General features: G+C 42.2%; 1 protein-coding gene across 1 annotated transcript in view; it reads right to left on the reverse strand.

Moving 5' to 3' along the window:
• CNTNAP4 (contactin associated protein family member 4) overlaps positions 1–16,602 on the reverse strand; it is a 456,846-nt gene that overhangs the window by 19,911 nt on the left and 420,333 nt on the right. The window contains exons 22-24 of the mRNA XM_060235480.1: positions 16,260–16,347; positions 6,374–6,595; positions 5,440–5,511 (exon numbers count right to left, since the gene is read on the reverse strand). Coding sequence (XP_060091463.1) covers positions 5,440–5,511; positions 6,374–6,595; positions 16,260–16,347 — 382 coding nt within the window. The remainder of the gene's footprint in view (positions 1–5,439; positions 5,512–6,373; positions 6,596–16,259; positions 16,348–16,602) is intronic.

Raw genomic sequence — 16,602 nt, forward strand, 5'->3', positions numbered from 1 at the left:
GGCCGGTTAGGGGTCTCAAGTCAGGAGGTCCTGCCTAGCAGTCAGGGAGCTGTGGCCCCACAGGCCCCGTCGTAGCTACGGGCCTGCGGCCCAAAAGGAAATTTAACTATGGGAGTTTGTTATCACCCACCAAATCAAAAGATAGGGGACGATTATAATATGATGGAAGAATTAAAGATAGTGGCTAAATGTAAAAACTGTCATAATAGGTGATTTTAACTAGATTGATTGGGTCAATATGTGTTCAGGTTGAGAGAAAGAGATTGAGTTTCTAGATGCTCTCAATGACTGTGCTATGGAGCAGATGGTCACAGAACCTACCAGGGGTAGGGCAATCCTGGATTTGGTCCTAAGTAATGCCCAAGACTTGGTGAGAGATGTAAAAGTGATTGCATTGCTTGGGAGCAGTGACCATAATGTTATTGATTTCACCATTTGTATAAATAGGGAGTTGCCCCAAAAGACCAGCACAACCATGTTTAACTTTAAAAGGGGTAAATTTTCTGAGATGAGGAGGCATGTAAAGAGGAAACTGAAAGAAAAAGTAAACACAGTCAATACCCTTGGGGAAGCTTGGAGGCTATTTAAAACTACAATCCTAGAAGCTCAGATAAAATATATACCACAAGTTAGGAAAGGCACAAACAGGTATAAGAAAAGGCCTGCATGGTTAACAAACAAAGTAATGGAAGCTGTAATAGGTAATAAGGATTCCTTTAAGCGGTGGAAAGCTATTCTAAGTGAGATTAATAAAAAGGAACACAGGCTGTGGCATATCAAATGCAAGTCTGTGATCAGGCAGGCAAAAAGGGACTATGAGGAGCATATTGCAAAAAAACATAAAGATCAACAATAAAAATTTCTTCAATATATTAGAAGCAGGAAACCAGCCAGGGAGGCAGTGGGGCCTTGGATGACCAAGGGGTAAAAGGATTTCTGAAGGAGGATAGGGAAATGGCTGAGAAATTGAATGCATTTTTTGCCTCCGTCTTCACTGTGGAAGAGTTCACCTTTGAGTTCTTTCAGAACTCTTGGATGTATGTCACCCGGACCTGGTGACTTATTAGTCTTTAATTCGTCAATCAGTTGTAGGACGTCCTCTCTTGTCACCTCAGCCTGACTCAGGACTTTCAACACCCCTCCCAAAATTAGTGGTTCTGGAGCGGGTAAACATTTCTCATCTTCCACAGAGTGTTGGACTGGATGGGCCATTGGCCTGATCCAACATGGCTTCTCTTATGTTCTTAGGCTCAGGGTGGTTCACAACAATCAAATAACAATAGCATTAATAACCAATTAACATTTTAAAAACAACAACACAAAACTATCTCCGGCACCCTCCAATGTATCCCACTGGTGCAGGTCATAACAGAAATTCAGGAGATGGCAGGATGATTCTTGATGACAGTTCATCTGGGCAGTGTGGGCAGGGAGACCAAGGTCTTCAGATGTCCACCACCTCACCAAAAGTCTGGTGGAACAGCTCCATCTTGCAGGCCCTGCAGAATAGCATTATATCTGCAAGGCTCTGATCTCGAATAGAAGCATGTTCCACCAGACTGGGGCTAGGATGGAGAATGCTCTGGCCCTGTTTAAGGCTAAGCAGACATCTTTTTGTCTGGGGACTGATCCCAGGCCTCGTAGGGCTTTGTGGTTCAATACCATAACTTTGAACTGGATGTGGTACTCAATAGACAGCCAGTGCAATTGGCGTAACCCCAGCTGAATGTGTACCCACATAGACATCACAGCCAGCAGGTGTGCTGCCGTATTTTGGACTAGCTGCAGCTTCTGGGTCAGGCCCAAGGACAGCCCCACATAGAGCATGTTACAGTAATCCAGATTGGAAATGTCCATTGCATGGATCACAATTAAATTTTGTTGTTGTTCAGTCGCACAGTCGATTCCGACTCTTTGTGATCCCATGGACCAAGTCACGCCAGGCTCTCCTCTTCCACCATCCTCTGAAGTCTGCTCAAATTTGTGTTAGTTACATTAGTAATGCTGTCCAGTGACATTAGTAATGCTGTCCAGTAGCCAAATCTCAGGAGGAGAGATAAGGAACCAGCTGCCTGACCAGACAAAGATGGTAAAAGACCAATCTGGTAGCCGTGGTGATGGATTCCCATGGAAAGTGAGGCATGCAGGAGTACCCTCAGCACTGGCAACAACAGTACTCTTCCAAAAGTTGGAAGCCTGATTCCCATCAGCGTTCGTTCCACCCCCAGGTTTCTGTTTTCCTTGGAGCAAGCAATAGACTTCCCACCAGCTGCTTCGCGGGTGCATTCTGAGCTGGGGCAACCTCCAATTCTCCATGTGGCAATGTAATCCGAAAAAGACAGCATCTAAAAATGGTGCAAGGAACTGGAGGTGCTCAAAATGCACCTACAGAGTGACTGATGGGAAATAGATCACTTAAGCTGGGGGAAAACAGAAGCCTGAGGGTGGAACAATGCTAGTGGGAAATCGGTTTTAGTTGAAGGAAGTGAAAAATAAAATCCTCAGCAATGTCATCTGGGTTTTATTTTATACCACTTGCTAGGTCTTCTGTTTTGATTCCAAGTTTAAAACAAGTAGTGCTAACAGAAAGAGTCTACCTAGATCCCTACCTACATACCTAGAGCCAGTTTGGTGTAGTGGTTAAGTGCACAGACTTTTATCTCACCTGGGAGAACTGGGTTTGATTCCCCATTCCTCTACATGCACCTGCTGATGTGACCTTGGGTCAGTCACAAGTTTTTTAAAGCTGTTTCATTCAAGGGCAGTTCTGGCAGAGCTCTCTGAGCTCCACCTACCTCACTGTCTTGATCCTGTTATTGCCATTGTTTTCTTGAGCCTGTTCCGGCCATTGTTTTCCCTATATGCTGAGCTCTGGAACTATTTTTTTTTTTCACTTTTAATGACTGATTCTTGGATGAGTCACATAAACAATCTGGTACACCAGGAGATCACATCTTGAAATGTCATCTGAAATGTAAATCTGACCTGAGAACTGTGCTGAGAGTAGGGATGGGAACAAACCAGAAAAGTGAGGTTCAGTTCATGGTGTGCCCCATTTTTGAATTGCAGACCACCATTAACTTTTAACCACTTAATGAACTGGTTTGGTTCATGAGGTTTGTGAGGAGATAGAATGTTCCCCCAGATGCTAGAGACACCAAATTCACAGGGGATATTTGGCTGATACTCCTTTACTTGCTCTCCAGGTTTGGTGAGGTCTGGATTTATGTAGTCCAAGTTACATCCCGAAACAGAAGATGCCCCCAGGAAAGTGCTTTCTGAGGAAATGCCAGGTGGTAATTTTCCTAAGAAGCAATTTTCTGGAGGCACCTTCTCCTGCAACTTAAATGTCTTTTCTATATGCTCCTGAACAATCTGAAAACGGGGTAATTTTGAAAGGCACAGGTGCAGGCATGTATAGAATGGATCCTGTGGAAACTAGAGACATCAAATTTGGAGGGCATGTAGAGGATCATCTGGGGGAGGACTCCTGCACGTTTGGTGTCTCCAGCATGCACAGGCTCCATTCTATGCACTCCTAAACTTGCTCCTGTCAAAATGCTTGTTGTTTTGTCAGGCACAGGTTCAGGAGAGTATAGAACAAATTATGAGGAAGCTTAGAGAAGTTAGATAACTTGCAGGGGACCTCCCTGAGATGCTTCTCTAAATGCCCTTCAAGTTGTTCCTTTGAAGTTGTATTGGATGCAGAGGGCAACAGTGAGAGGCCTTCTAGTGTCTTGGCTACTGGTGAATCTCATGATGGCACCAGGGTTTTCTGGCCACTGTGTGACAAAGAGTGGATGGCCATTGGCCTGATCCAACATGGCTTCTCATGTTCTTATGTTCTTAAGATATGTAAACATTTTGAGTGAGCGGAGACAGTCTGTCTGGAAATGTCTCTGCACATGAACCAGCAAATGTCTCCATGAACAGCTTGAAAATTTATGGAAAGTTTGTGCCAACTGACCTGCCATGAACTTGATTTCCCAAACCACAAACCGGACAAAATTCATCATAAACTTTAGTTCATGAACCAGTTCATGCCCATCCCTAGCTGAGAGAATCACAATTTTCTTCTTAGCTAGGAAGTTTCTTGGAAGAATTCAGTCTATTCTGATGCCCAAGGTTGTTGTGATGATGGATTTTAAGCACCTTTTATACTTTACTACAGAAATGATAAATTATTATACAATATAGTTATCAAATAAATGCTTCCTAAAAACCCTGAAAGGCATTTCACATGTAGGAAAGATAGGCCCTGAGTTTTATAACATCCTGATCCCATATTTTCTGTAAAATCTGAAACAACACTGGCATACCTGAATACATATTCAGTATGTGTCTGGGAGATATGGCCAATAATGTTTTACAGAACATGACCACTGCCTCTTCTGAAGCAGGCGGTGGCATTTGCCAGCCCTCCCCCATCTCCTTGAAGGAAGCACAAGGCTGGGGAAGACCAATTAGGGCTCAGCGTGGGAGTGCTGGCCAAATAGAGGTTGGCTCTCCAGCCTGGTCTGCCGTCAGCCACCCTTCAGCATCAGTTTGACCCAGCACAAGCTCCCCACCCACCCACCCTCTTTTTTGAACATGTGGCATCAGCTAGTCACCAGTTTTGGGGGCTGAGCAGGAATTTTTTGGGTGTCACTCAGATTGGCAGGAAGGGAGACCTTTTTTCGCCTGCTCCACATGATCAGAAGGGGTGAGGGATAAATAGGCCTGGCATATCTGGTTAGGCCCTAACTGAGAAGGTGGGAAAAGCATGGGTTGAAGGGATTTTGAGTTGGCAAGCACCTCGAGATATTAGCTATAGGGTTTTTTTTCAAACTGGGTCCCTATGAGCTTTGTAGTCCGGGTGTATATTAGCTATAGGGGGGTTTTCAAACTGGGTACCTATGAGCTTTGTAGTCAGGGTGTCTCAGTTTGGGGCCTCTTCGGGGTTGGGGGATCATATTATGAGCTTTAAAGCTTGGCAATCGTGGGCCAGAATGTGCACTCCCTCCCCTCTACACACTATTGTGCGGGTTGTGATGAGTAAGGTCTGGAGGGATCCCAGACCTGGCTCTGAGCCAGGGTGGGTTGCCCTGTTAGGGAGCTTGCTCTGCAATCATTAAACCCATGCTTTAATGTGTTGCAGATCAGCTTACGTTTAAATGAAATTCCCAGTTTAACACATAACTTATGTTGTGTTTCATTCGAGGGGTGGACAGGCAAAAGTTTTCAACCATGTGAATGCTTTTTAATGTTACAGAAAATTTTTGGCCAACCCCCTATAAAGTGTACTACATGTGAAATGGCAAAAAAAGGAAGACTAGAACCACTTGTGTTAATGATTATTTAAATAACTGCATCGGTTCTGGAAACATAGTTGTGTATACTGGTGCTTGTACACATTTGCAATTTGCTTCTAGGTTAAAAGCTAAAAGTAACCCCAATTACCTCCAATAATTGCAGAGTCATTTGTTAGTGCATTTGTTAAAGGTTTTCCCTCATCTACTGGTCCTGAGTGATCTGTAGCAGAAACAACAACAAAAAAGGAAAATGACAGAGATAAGCAGACAGCAAGAGTTATCAAGAAATCAACATATTCAGTAAAGGATACCATTTTGTACGCAATTATAGTAAAAGCTTTGTTACAGAACACTTGATTATCCAAGATGTTCAGTTAACCAGGTTCACCTGGAGGCAAACTCCTGTTCCTCAACCACAATACTTCTGCATCTTTGGGTAATGCATGCATTCCTAGCACTCCAGCCAGCCAGCTAGTTGCCTCTAGCCATTGCTCCCAGTTCCGCTTGGGTGCTTTCTTCCTTCTATCCAGCTCCCCACTGTTGGGATCCAGCTCTACTTGAGGGCTATTAGGAAGCTGGCCTACATTTATGTTAGCTGCAAAGGATGGCTCCATGGCTTGGTGGAAGGGGCAGGGTCCCACCAGATATTGCCATCATGTTCCCATTGGGGTGGGGTTTGGTCTCTGTAGATTCTTCTACATTGTGGCAGTTCAGAGCAATTAAATGTATATGATATATTTAATCAACTGGCAACTTTTATCCTCAGGACTGCTAGACAACAAAGCTTGTATTATACACAATCATAAATAAGGCCTGTGTAAAGAATATTGTCCATGCAATGGTGTGTAGGTTGAAGTTTGGGTTTTTTTTTTTTTAAATCACATAATATATTCCTTAATAAGACACACAAAAAATTTAGAGGAGAAAATGCAAAGGTTTCTTTGGAGGGCACATTAGATGAACCCAGTACCTCTGCATAGTACCCTTGATCGTGCTAGGTAACATTACAATACTGACATTGTGAACTTATGCATGCATTCTGTAACAGACAGTAGAACAAATGACACCCATATACTTGCTACCTGCAAATGAATGAGTTGTTTCACTTGATGTTGAGTCAATGCTTGTTAAAGTGCCACATTTGGATTCAGTGAAATGTCCCTTTACAGTAACTGGAGCTGAGCTGGAATCATACAGTGCAGCCTTCAAAGGAGTAATATGGTTGAATTGCACTGAAGAAAGACATCCAATAAATCCCTGAGAGCTAGCTTTCAGAGTATCTGGGTCTACATCGCTATTCTCCACTAATCAAAAGAAACAGAACACAATTAATCATAGAGCAAATGTACAAAACAAAGAGGCAGAAGAATCATTTAATAATTAACCTGTATTCCATAGAGTCTGTGTGCTATGGCAATGTGCAAATTCACTATATTCCATTTTTGTCTGCCTTTAATGAAAATATAGTCAAATCTATTCCATATTTTTAATCGTTATGAATGAAAGTTGCTAGCCTACTGAGGGATGTATTTTACTCTAACTACAGCAAACTTCAAAGCAAAAATATAGAACTCAGCTCAGGTAATTCAAATTACTATATATCCTATTTGTCATAATGAGATTTTCATGGAAAATAATTCTAATCATAAATATGTCCACTATTCTGTATAACCTCAAATTTCTTCTGATTTCACCCTGAAATATTATTTTATTCATATAATTGATTTCTAGATCCGAATTTTTCATCAATCACATGTATACTAGGAGAGCCAGTTTGGTGTAGTGGTTAAGTGTGCGGACTCTTATCTGGGAGAACCGGGTTTGATTCCCCACTCCTCCATTTGCACCTGCTGGAATGACCTTGGGTCAGCCATAGCCCTGGCAAAGGTTGTCCTTGAAAGGGCAGCTGCTGTGAGAGCTCTCTCCAGCCCCATCCACCTCACAGGGTGTCTGTTGTGGGGGAGGAAGGTAAAGGAGATTGTGAGCCGCTCTGAGACTCTTCGGAGTGGAGGGCGGGATATAAATCCAATATCTAAATCTACTCTTCACATGAAATCATTCAATAAGGAGGGGGGGGGGTATTTTCTCCTATTTTGAACCGTGAGAAATTTCTGTGGCTAAAGCTACTCTATATGAAGTATAAGGTATGTAATATTCACTGCACAAACAATAAGCCTGCAGGAGGCACATTTCCTTGCAAGATAATGAAAAACTTCATTTCATAAAGTTGAATCCATTTTTCTCATAAAATCTATCATATCAGGGCTAGCAAATATTCTAGAATATTTTAGAGTCAATGCCTTTCTGGTAATGATAATCACCGCTATTGTTTTAATAAACACCTGTATGTTAATTTGTTTCCATCTACAGGATAATGATACACAGAGCTGTATTTTAACTTGTCAAAATTATGCAGGTTATTGCAAAATGTCAGACTCATGTTTATATCAGTCAGTCTTTGTATGAATCCAAACAAACCCGTGAGTTATACTGGATGCTGATGAGACAGTTTTAAGTTCTATATAATTACATACCCTTTGGAATGCCAATCAGTAAAAAAGAAAGATGGATGATATATATATATATATATATATATATATATATATATATATATATATATATATATATATATATATATATACATACTACTGTATCAATAACAATGTAATTTTTTTTATGGAGTAGTTAACAGACATTGCAATTTTATCTTTTTAAAAAAGATAGAGAAAAATAGGTGCAATTCCTGTCATTACAAAAAGTTTACAGATTTTGTTTGTTTGTTTTAATGTTGAAATGATTGTGCCTAAATGATTTCAGTTTCAACACTGGAGCCTTTACCAATGCATGCATTCCATTACTGGAATATTTAATTAGGACTCAGGGAGGGATGGTGGCTCAGTGGCAGACCATCTGCTTGGTAAGCAGAAGGTCCCAGGTTCAATCCTCGGCATCTCCAACTAAAAAGGGTCCAGGCAAATAGGCATGAAAAACCTCAGCTTGAGACCCTGGAGAGCTGCTGCCAGTATGAGTTGACAATACTGACTTTGATGGACCGAGGGTCTGATTCAGTAGAAGGCAGCTTCACCTGTGTTCATGTGTTTGTAGAAATAGCCCAGCAGGAACTCATTTACCTATTAGGGCACACCTCCTGATATCACCATTGTTTCACACAGGACTTTATTTGTAGAAAAAGCCCAGCAGGAATCATTTGCATATTAGGCCACACTCCCTGACACCAAGCCAGCCTGAACTGTGTTCCTGTGTATTCCTGCTCAAAAAAAGACCTGTATTTAATACAACAGCCTTCATAGGGTTCATAATCCAAGTGCTGGATAGATTTCAGCAAGTTTCTAGCCTAACAGCTGCTATAGATGACATCATACATCCTGTATGGCATATGTTTACTATGATGTCCTACATTCTGTGTGGCATATAGGTGACATCACACATCATGTGTGGCATATGTTTACTGTTTAGCTAGGGAACATATAACTGTTGGTGGCCCTTTTTGACAATTATCACAGTAAACAAAAAAAGCTCTTGTCTATGCCGCATGCCAGCCTTGTATATCAGTAAACGACATTAAATACTATGCAATGGCACATCCACATCATCATAATCTTTTTATATAATTTTATTAGTTTTAATTAGAAAAGAAAAAGCATAAAAAGGGAAGGGAGGGAGGGCATACACAGAATAGGAAAATGGGGGGGGGGGAGAAAAATACAAATACATCAATTTTAAATCTACCTCCAAATAAGATATCCAATTCAATCTACCAGCAAGTATAAAATTCTCCATATGTTTTGCCATCTTTATCTTTCATTTTAAAACATTTTTACCAAACTATTATTTACAATACAAGTCTAAACATTTCTTCTTCCACACATATAAATCTGCACAAATCAGAACAGTCCCAACACAAAGCTTACTATTTTGGCTTCAACTTTTTAAAAAACCAAAAAAACCCCAAAGTGATTTAACAGATTGGCCCTATTCTCATTAACAGAAACAAGAAAAAATTATATCTTTATCCTTAAGAGAATAAAAACCCTCAAACAAAAAGAATGCAACCTGGTATTACATCTATTTCAATATCAACAGTTTCTCCTGAGAAGCATTATTATTAAAGAAACAAGTCTAGCAATTTACATAACATCTGTATTGTCTATCTTTTTAGCAATGTCCATTTCTTGTTTTCCGATTAGGCTAGGAAAAGCACCTTTTAAGATCCAATGGTAAAAATCTCCAACCTGTTCTTATTAATCTTTACCTAGCCAACTTTCTAAAATAAAAACATTTCAGGAATCTGGCCCCCTCCCAGCCAAGCGGCTTTCGCCACTGAGGCTGGGGGCCGTTTTTTGCCTCCCCGGCTGGAGGGAGACAGTTGGTACATCCCAGTTGGGAGGGGGCGGCGAGCACCCTTAAAAGGGGTGGCCCCGCCCCCTCCAATGCAGTTTTGAAAAGTTTGTCGGCTCGCCCGCCCACCCGTCATGCAGTGCAGGCAAAGGCTGGTCACCTGTAAAAGGGGCCGAGTAGGAATTTTTCGCTCCCTGACAATTGGCCGGTCTCGGGGAGTGTTTTTGCCTACCCTGTACTGCGGGTATGTTGGGGTTCGGTGAGCTCCCGTGGCACCACCATTTTTGTGAATGGCCTCCCTGGGCGATCGTTAAGCTGTACGGCCCAAGGTCGGCTCCGGGGAGGCTGGGGGATCCTGTCACATGGTGAGTGTCCACATTCTGGGCTGCGCGGCTTTGGGGATGGTGGAGCTTGTGAGCGGGATCACGTTGCCGGGCCGGCCGGGTCTGCGCCGTAGTGTTGGCTCACACCCGGGGCTTAGGGGGCTCGCCCGTTTTCGGATCAAGGAGGTGGTCCGGTTGGACCCCTGGCTTGACCTGTCCCCCATTGTTTCTTCCCTTGCCATTTAAGTTAATAAAGTGGCCCTTTATTCCATTTCTGTGTCTGTCTCATCATTCCAACTGGGGGGGGGGCGCAAATACTTCTTACTGAAATTTTTTTCCCCTCCTCCTGAGTTATAGCTTAACTTATAAAATTACCTATATTTATAACAAATATAGAGACTAACATTGTTATCTATTAAAAACAAGTTCAGCAATTTGTGAAGCAATTACGTTATCTGCCTTCTTAAAACTTAATCTAAAACAAACTATTTTTACATAAAATTATTTTCAAAGAACTTTTTAGCCCTTTAACTTTTAAATTCATCTTATTTTAAGCAAGACAGCTTATTATAATCCCGAAACAAACAAAAACAAAGACAACAACCCCCCCTCCCCCCAAAAAACATTTCACTTAGCCTTCTGATTTCACATATCCAACTTTCTTACAAAGTCCATGTCCAGCTACACACTGAGGAAAGTCTACTTCAGGAGAGTCTTCTTTCTGAAAGATTTCCACATCATGATTTTCTGGTTGGAATGCATCTTCTCACTTCTTAATGTAGTCATCTTTCTCAAAGCAGATAATGAGAATTCCACAGCCTTTGTTCCTCTCCTCCTAGCTTGAGTCAGCCTCCATTTCCGGTCCTCTTTTTTTTTTAATACGCCACAAGATTCCATTTTAATTCTCTTTTGATGATTTCCCAACAGCTCAGTCTCCCATTTCAAATCCACAGATATCACCAGGTTCTCATTAGCACTTTGCTCATGTAGATTTGAGGTTTCACTAGCTTTCAGCAAAAAAAGCTGCCACTTGTTTCTGAATCAAATCAACCAATAAACCAAGATCTTGCTTCAGAGATTTTAAATCGCTTAAAATGTCTTTTTTATAAGTAATTTCGCTTAGCAAAGCAATTTTTCTCAGTCAGCAAACTCAGTCCATTAATCCTATTTACAAAAGAACTCAAAGTCCCAGATAGCCCATCCTTCATCATCATCATCATCTCAGCTTGATAAGTCGCTCTATCCCAGCTAGTGCTAAGCTCTACAACAAATACAATTTCTAATGGCATCTTATTCAGGTGCTGCAAATCCAGATTTCCAGATGCTGCATCAGGTGTGTGTGGGGGACACCTTAAGAGGGGACAGAGGTGCCAGCTTGACAACCATCGCTGTCCTTAGGCAAAGTCCTGGCAGAACATCTCTCTGCCTTACAGGCCCTGTGAAACTCTAAAAAAATCTCACAGGGCCCTGGTGTCTCCTGGCAGAGCATTTCATCAGGTAAGAACTCTTTAGGGTCAGGGATCACCAGCAAATTCTGACCAGTAGATCATAATGTCCTTCCAGCGACATAGCAGAGAAGGCAGTACCATGCTGGTCCCAGACTGCTCAAGGCCTTGAAGATCATAACCCAAGCTTTGAATCTGTTTCGGTTCTCAACTGGAAGACAGTGTACCTGGCAGTGTTCCCGCCAGGATTCATGCCACTGGATTCTGGACCCATTGGAGCTTCTGGGTCAGACTCAAGTGTAGGCCAGCATAGAGCAAGTTATGGTAGTCTAATGTAGCAGTGACTATCACATGGATTACTGTGGCCAAGTCTGAGCAGGACAAGAGGGGAGCCAATTGCCTGGCTTGGTGAAGGTGAAAAAATGCCATGTTGACAATTTGTGTGACATGGGTCACCATGGAAAAGGGGGTATCCAGTGTCACTCCCAGACTCTTGACACTCCAGTGTCACTCCCAGACTCTTGATAGTTGGCACTGGTGTTAATAGCTTTTTATGCTCCAGCTCCAAGCCAGATCCCTCTAGCCACAGAACCTCCATCTTTGATGGATTCAGCTTCAACATGCTGTGTCCTAAGCAAGTCCTGTTACATGCTTAGGACACAGCAGATTAGTTACATGCTTAGGATGCATACTTTAGACAAAGAAATTTTCATTTTCATCATTACAACTGAAGTTTATAAAATAAAAGGACTGCTAAAGGCCAAACTAATGTGATATGGAAAATATAGCTTTGAATATCCCAATGTCTTTGATTTTATTTAATAATAGTTATGGGGAAGTGAAGAGGATCCAATATAAATTGCTACTCTGATCTTAGTATCTATATGAAGTCACTATTGATCTAATATAGGCATCTGTATAATTCTTGTCATTTTTTCTCTGTGGGACTAACAGCTGTATGTAGGGGTGGATATTCAGATTTGAGTAATGGTATTGAGGGAAAACATTATTTCCTCATCTCCGTTGTCTTGATCCAGTTTCCAGGCTCCACACTTGCTTTTAAATAAAAGTTAAGACATCAGGATTTTTGCAATTTTTACACATCCCATTTACTTTGGTGTTCAACTACAACCTTATGCATACAAGCTTGGGAAAGGGTACTAATGGAATCAATAAGACAATTGTTTCCTGTAATTTTTTTTTCAAGGATTAGATATATAGGTGCTGGCATTGATCTTTACAGCCGTGTACAGACTGGGACCAACATACCTTCTCATGTATGAACCTTCCTATGAAGTCCAGATATTTCTAGGGGCCCTGTTGCACATATCCCACCATCTGAAGCTAGATGGGTGGCAACCCAAGAAGTTCTTTCTCAGTTGTGGCACCAAAAAAACCTGGAATTCTCTCCCTCGGGAGATTTGTCTGCCTCCCTCTATCAGTGTATTTCACAATAGTGAAAACTTGTTAGTTTTGTCTGGAATATTTCCAATAACAGTTACTAGTCCTTCTCCATTCTCCACAACTTTGCAGTTTGACAATGCCTCTCACCTCCCTTTTAAGGGCCATTGTGGAGGGTCCCCAGAACCCTGAGCTATCATCAGAGATTTCTGGGAGGCAGGACCTAAGTGGTCACCTCAAATGGGAGCAGGTGTAGGCACATATCTGGAAGCAGAGGAATCCCTATGCCCCTGCTGGCAATTGGAGGGCCTCCCCTCCCATCAGCCCAGGTGAGGAGTGACCAGACCACTGGTGATCTATCAATGATGCTAGCATCCTCCAATGGTCTGTAGGGATGCCACCAGGCCCACATCGCCTTTCCCCTCCCAGGACCAGGGTCACCATTCCCCAGCCCATGCTTCCAACGGGCAGTCTTTGGAACTGCCAGGGTGGGCTGCTTGCTGGGACAGAGCAAACAGGGCACATCCCCTGGTCACAGGTTGCCAGGTACAGGGCTTGGCTAGAACTGGGGCAGTGTCTCATGGCCCATTTGCTGCAGCCTCAGAACCTCTGGTATCCAAAGGGAGTGGCAACAGCAGAGGAATGGGGTACTGTGGCACTGGGCCTCTCAGTACCCCATGACTGCTGCAGTGAAGAGCATCCCCCCATGTCAACCATTCTGTTTTCCACAATGGATTGATCTTTTGAAAAGGGGAAGTGACACCAGTGTCTGCAGAGCTAGGAATTTCCATTTGAGATGGTCCAGACATGTGCCAGTTGCATGAGTGACCAGTTGGGCAACCTGCAATTTCTCCAAACACAGTGGAGTTGGTGGAAGGAATCACATATCTGTGTGGACAGCCAATCCCTCCATGGTGCAGGCCTGGTGCACCTACTTTACAAAGGGTGGGCTCTTCTTGCTCTGCAGGCATTGGGCCCCACAATGGTTGTGGGTTGCTGGCAAACTTAGTGATGGCATTTACCATCATGGTAGCTGTGCTTCAAGAGAGCCATTAGAAAGGCTGGCACATTTTGGGCTGGAACATTTTGGGGTACCAGCAGCTAAGTTTGCCTGGTAGCCACTGCTATGTGCCATCCAAGCCCAAATATCCCCAGGAAACCTGGGATTCAAATGCAGACCTCTGTAGGGTACTGCCCTGTGAAATTGACCATCTCTGCTCAGCAGTTCAGATTGGTGGTGGCTCCTAAAACCAATAGCATTGGTTTGCACAATGATTCCTGGATAAGTCTTCAGCCCACACTGGACCTCTGGACCCAGGGACCACAGCCAGGGTCATTCCATTAGAGACCACCCATGGCATTCTTGTGTTGTATCCCTACTCTGCTAGGACATCTCCCCACCTGTTTCAAGAAGGTTAGTGGGCAGCTTTGCATTTTTGGCTGTACAGTTGTATTTTTGGCTGGGAGAATGGCAATCTGACGCATAGTCCTTCCCTTCACCCATCTGTTGTGGAACAGCCAGGCTCTGGAGACAGCTCTGACTCCTCTGATGAAGAGCAGCTGAATGCTGTGCCTATCAACCACCAGCCTGCTGCAGCTGAGCAAAGACAAGAAATCAAAGTTAGGAGCTCTGAGGTGTATGTTTCATTTCCCTGCCAGGAGCTGACTTCAATTCAGGCAATTCAGACTTTGTCAGAGTGCACACAAAGAGAATTTCATAAGCACCATTGTGCCCCAAATCAATTTTGTCTAATTTCTTGCTTATGTACAGATTGTGTGTATGTGATCTACTAATGGATATGCATAAATGACATTTTTGATATTCCATTATTAAATTTTGATCAAGTGGAGCAGTACCAGTGTAGCACCAAACACAAGAGGACTGTCAATATTATTGTAAATGAGTCATTATCCACTCAAATGGCTTAGCCACTTCATGCTAAAGTTTGGTATTTTGGCAGAGGATGCACAGACAAAACTTGATATCAGAATCTATATTAGGAATATAAAACAATAACCAAAAAAAGTTACTCCATTCAAGTACCAGTAACTTTCACAATATCCCATTCATTGGTTTTTCATCCCATGGAAAATTTTGTAAACGTGATGGATGGTATAATGCTTTGTGGGTTTGGTCTATGTTAAGAACGCAATACTTATTCTTTAAGGAAAAGCTAAGAATGGAAGCAGAGATTCTCTAATAGCATTCACTTATGTACTATACACAGAATCAACCTATAGGATTACTGGTGTTAAATGATCTAGTATAGGAAAGCTAACTAGGTGCCTAGGGTTTCTTAAGTGCATGCATGTACCTGTATGTGGCCTGACCAGAGTCACTCAGGACAAAGTTACTGCCGCATCTAGTGACAAAGCCTTAGTATATATCAAATCAATTATCTTCCCCATTTACTCTCCCACTCTCATAATATACATTGATTCTTAGTTGATTGGTAGGGAACTCTAGATGATATTAAGTGAATCATGGTTTATAAACTTAGAGCATTTTCGCACTGACCTTACTCGGGAGCGACGTCCCTCTTCACCGCGCAGTGTCTGCGCGGATTTCGCACTAATTGCTCCACAGAACCCGGAAGAGCCGCAAAGTCCCACGGCTTTTGTATCGCAAATGTAAACTGGTTTTTGGCGGTTTACCTTTGCAACGCAAAAGCCGCGGGACTTTGCGGCTCTTCCGGGTTCTGCGGAGCAATTAGTGCGAAATCCGCACAGACGCTGTGCAGTGAAGAGGGACGTCGCTCCCGAGTAAGGTCAGTGCGAAAACGCCCTTAGTAAATTCATTTGTGCTTATGGCGTGTAAATGTCAGGGACAAATCCATCTTTTCCCAATAAATATGCAGTAATAGATACCCACTATGAGGGAGTAGATATGAACTATGAGGCATGATGCACTATGATTTTTCTTATTGCAAGAGAATATCCACTAATGTGTTATGATTGTGATTGTGTTGGGTCTTGCTGAATTAAATCCTTGATCATTATCTATAGATGAATTCATTTGAACACAGAACTTCTGTGATAACACTCAATTCTGCATTGTTCAAAAAGAAGGAACATTTGTGGTTTAGGCAACTGATTAGTGACTAATTCATTGTCTTTACCTATGATTTGAGTGTGATTTAGTCATTTCTTTATTAGACTGTATTGAAAATGCCATGTTTCATTATGTCTGATTGCAAAATGAAAAAGATAAGTATGAAATTATTTTAATGGAATCCACTTGCTCATCTTGCTAGCAGCACTTTTCAGTGATTATCAATGCACTCTAACAAGAATGAAGCTTACACCTTGATTGTCACTCACTGCCTAATCAAATGCTAAAAAGAAATATTTTTCAACAAGATTAGGGGTTTTTTTTTACATTGTGAGATGACATTTATGATTCATGCTTTCAAGGGGGGGGAGTGCATAATTGTACTTACCTAAGAACTTGCCAAGTATGAGAGATTTGATTGCATTAAACTGTGTATCTGAAGACAGTCTGAATCTCATCCTTTCATTCTGGTTAACCTTCACAATTGTTCAGCAAGACACAAAAAGTAGCATAATGGGAGACAGTTCAAGGGTCAAATAGAGGCAAGGAAATAAGAAAAAAACTCATTAATGGCATCATAATATTTAAGAGAGCAACAGTCAAATATTGTGCTATTGGTTAAAATATTTGTTGGAGAAATGAGGGCTGCAGGAACCCTTCTATGCATTCCCATTTCCATTGTGTTCATTTGGGGAGGGAGAGAAACTGGTTTCTCAATTGCTTCAAGAAAG

This window comes from Heteronotia binoei, chromosome 4 (genome assembly GCF_032191835.1).
Source record: "Heteronotia binoei isolate CCM8104 ecotype False Entrance Well chromosome 4, APGP_CSIRO_Hbin_v1, whole genome shotgun sequence".
NCBI lineage: Eukaryota > Metazoa > Chordata > Lepidosauria > Squamata > Gekkonidae > Heteronotia > Heteronotia binoei.